This window comes from Hakea prostrata, chromosome 1 (genome assembly GCF_041222555.1).
Source record: "Hakea prostrata isolate BN-2017 chromosome 1, UWA_Hpros_2, whole genome shotgun sequence".
Classification (NCBI taxonomy): Eukaryota; Viridiplantae; Streptophyta; class Magnoliopsida; order Proteales; family Proteaceae; genus Hakea; species Hakea prostrata.
In genome coordinates, this window is record NC_142600.1 from 24,114,449 (window position 1) to 24,116,068 (window position 1,620).

At 41.9% G+C, this 1,620-nt stretch overlaps 1 protein-coding gene across 1 annotated transcript; it reads left to right on the plus strand.

Annotated features, from left to right (window-relative positions):
* The first annotated feature begins 207 nt into the window (after positions 1-207).
* Positions 208-966, plus strand: LOC149028397 (kunitz trypsin inhibitor 5-like). Its single transcript, XM_089152438.1, has one exon. It carries the CDS (start codon positions 208-210, stop codon positions 964-966), a length of 759 nt encoding a protein of 252 aa, XP_089008564.1.
* Positions 967-1,620: the final 654 nt, after the last annotated feature.

Here is a 1,620-nt window from a genome sequence, read left to right on the forward strand (position 1 = left end):
CAGGTGTCACTCAGATCCATTCAAGTGGGAGCAATTATATCAAAAGCGATATGCTCAGCCCCCTATAAATTGGCCAAACGATAACCTTCCTTTCCATCTCAATCACTTCTCATAGCTCATTCAAAAATCCACATAAAACAATTTCTTCTCCAAGCAACACTGGTTTCATACCTTATACAACCAACCATCTAAGATCGATCATCCATCATGTGGAACAAAACTCTCCTCCTTTTCGGGTTCTTGATGATTTTGGCCTCAGTTCAAGCCATCGCTGCCTTCTCTCATCAGCACGAACAACTCGACCATCAATCTGTGGTGAAAGACACTGATGGCAATGACCTCCAAGCAGGAGTGTCATACTACATTGTATCTGCTATCAGGGGAGGTGTCGGCGGAGGTGTCTCAGTAGGTAGGAGAGAAAGCTCCACCGATCAAAGCCAAACCACCCATACTCCTACAGTGCAGCAAAGCTCTTATGATAGGAACATGGGTACCCCAGTGATCTTCTCTCCAGTATCCCCACAACATCCAGAATTGGAATTGCCGTCTACAGAAAGAGAAAGACAAACAACGACAGTAATTGAGGAATCGATGGACATGAACATTCGTTTCTCTGGGATTGAGAATAGAGTGTGGCAGGTGGAAGAGAGGAGGGGACAAGCTGCAAGTAGGCGTTGGTTGTCCTCTTCAAGGACTTCAAGGGAAAGGTATGTGACACTGAGGGGGAAACCTGGGCACCCGGGGGAGTCAACAGTGAGGAATTGGTTCAGAATCGAGAGGATAAGCGATGATAATCCTGTATATAGAATTGCCTACTGCCCCAACGTGTGCGAGTCATGCCATGTGGTGTGCGGTAGAGTTGGGATTACTAAGGAGAACGACAAGACATGGCTTTCAGTTTCAGAACACACAGAATTCCCTATCATCTTCATCAGAGCCACCAACTCCCATGATAGTATAAATTAAAAAAGAGAAAACGCAGAAAAGGGAAGAAGGAGCCTCTAATGCACGGTAAGGGAAAATAACAACAGGAGGAGCAAGTAAAGCCAGCCAAAAATCCTGATAACCGCGCTTGCTTTTGGTAATAACTAATAAGGATTCTTCTTCGATCTAACCATCACACTGCAACACTTAGAATAGTGTTGACCGATTATTTTGTTTTGACCTTTGTTTTTCTCTCAATGAGAAACTGGTAGTCTTCATCTTTCAATTCAGATTAAGAGTTTAATATCAATCAATTTTGAATCCTCTTTCTTTATCATATCTCATCTCACATCTCAACTATCTCTGGATATCTACAGTAGTAAACTCTGTGGCGTGCTCTTTCTTCTTCTTTTTCCTTTTTTCTAATTTGTCATATGTACGAAGAGAGTGAGTGATCAACGACGGAACATCCATTAAAGCTCTACCAAGCTCCATTAACTATTCCATCTCCTGCCAAGCTCTATTGACCACCTTCAGATAATATCTAGAAACTCACATGCACTATAACTAAATCATAATACCGATCGAACCTAAAGGAATTTACATGCTTTACAGATTTAAGTTGCAATCTAAACCAATGAATTCAACAGTCAAAACTTCACTTGTTCTAAACAAATCATAGCTTTGAATGGAGCC

Coding starts and splice junctions, on each gene's coding strand:
- LOC149028397 (XM_089152438.1), top strand. CDS start 208: ATGTGGAACAAAACTCTCCTCCTTTTCGGGTTCTTGATGATTTTGGCC.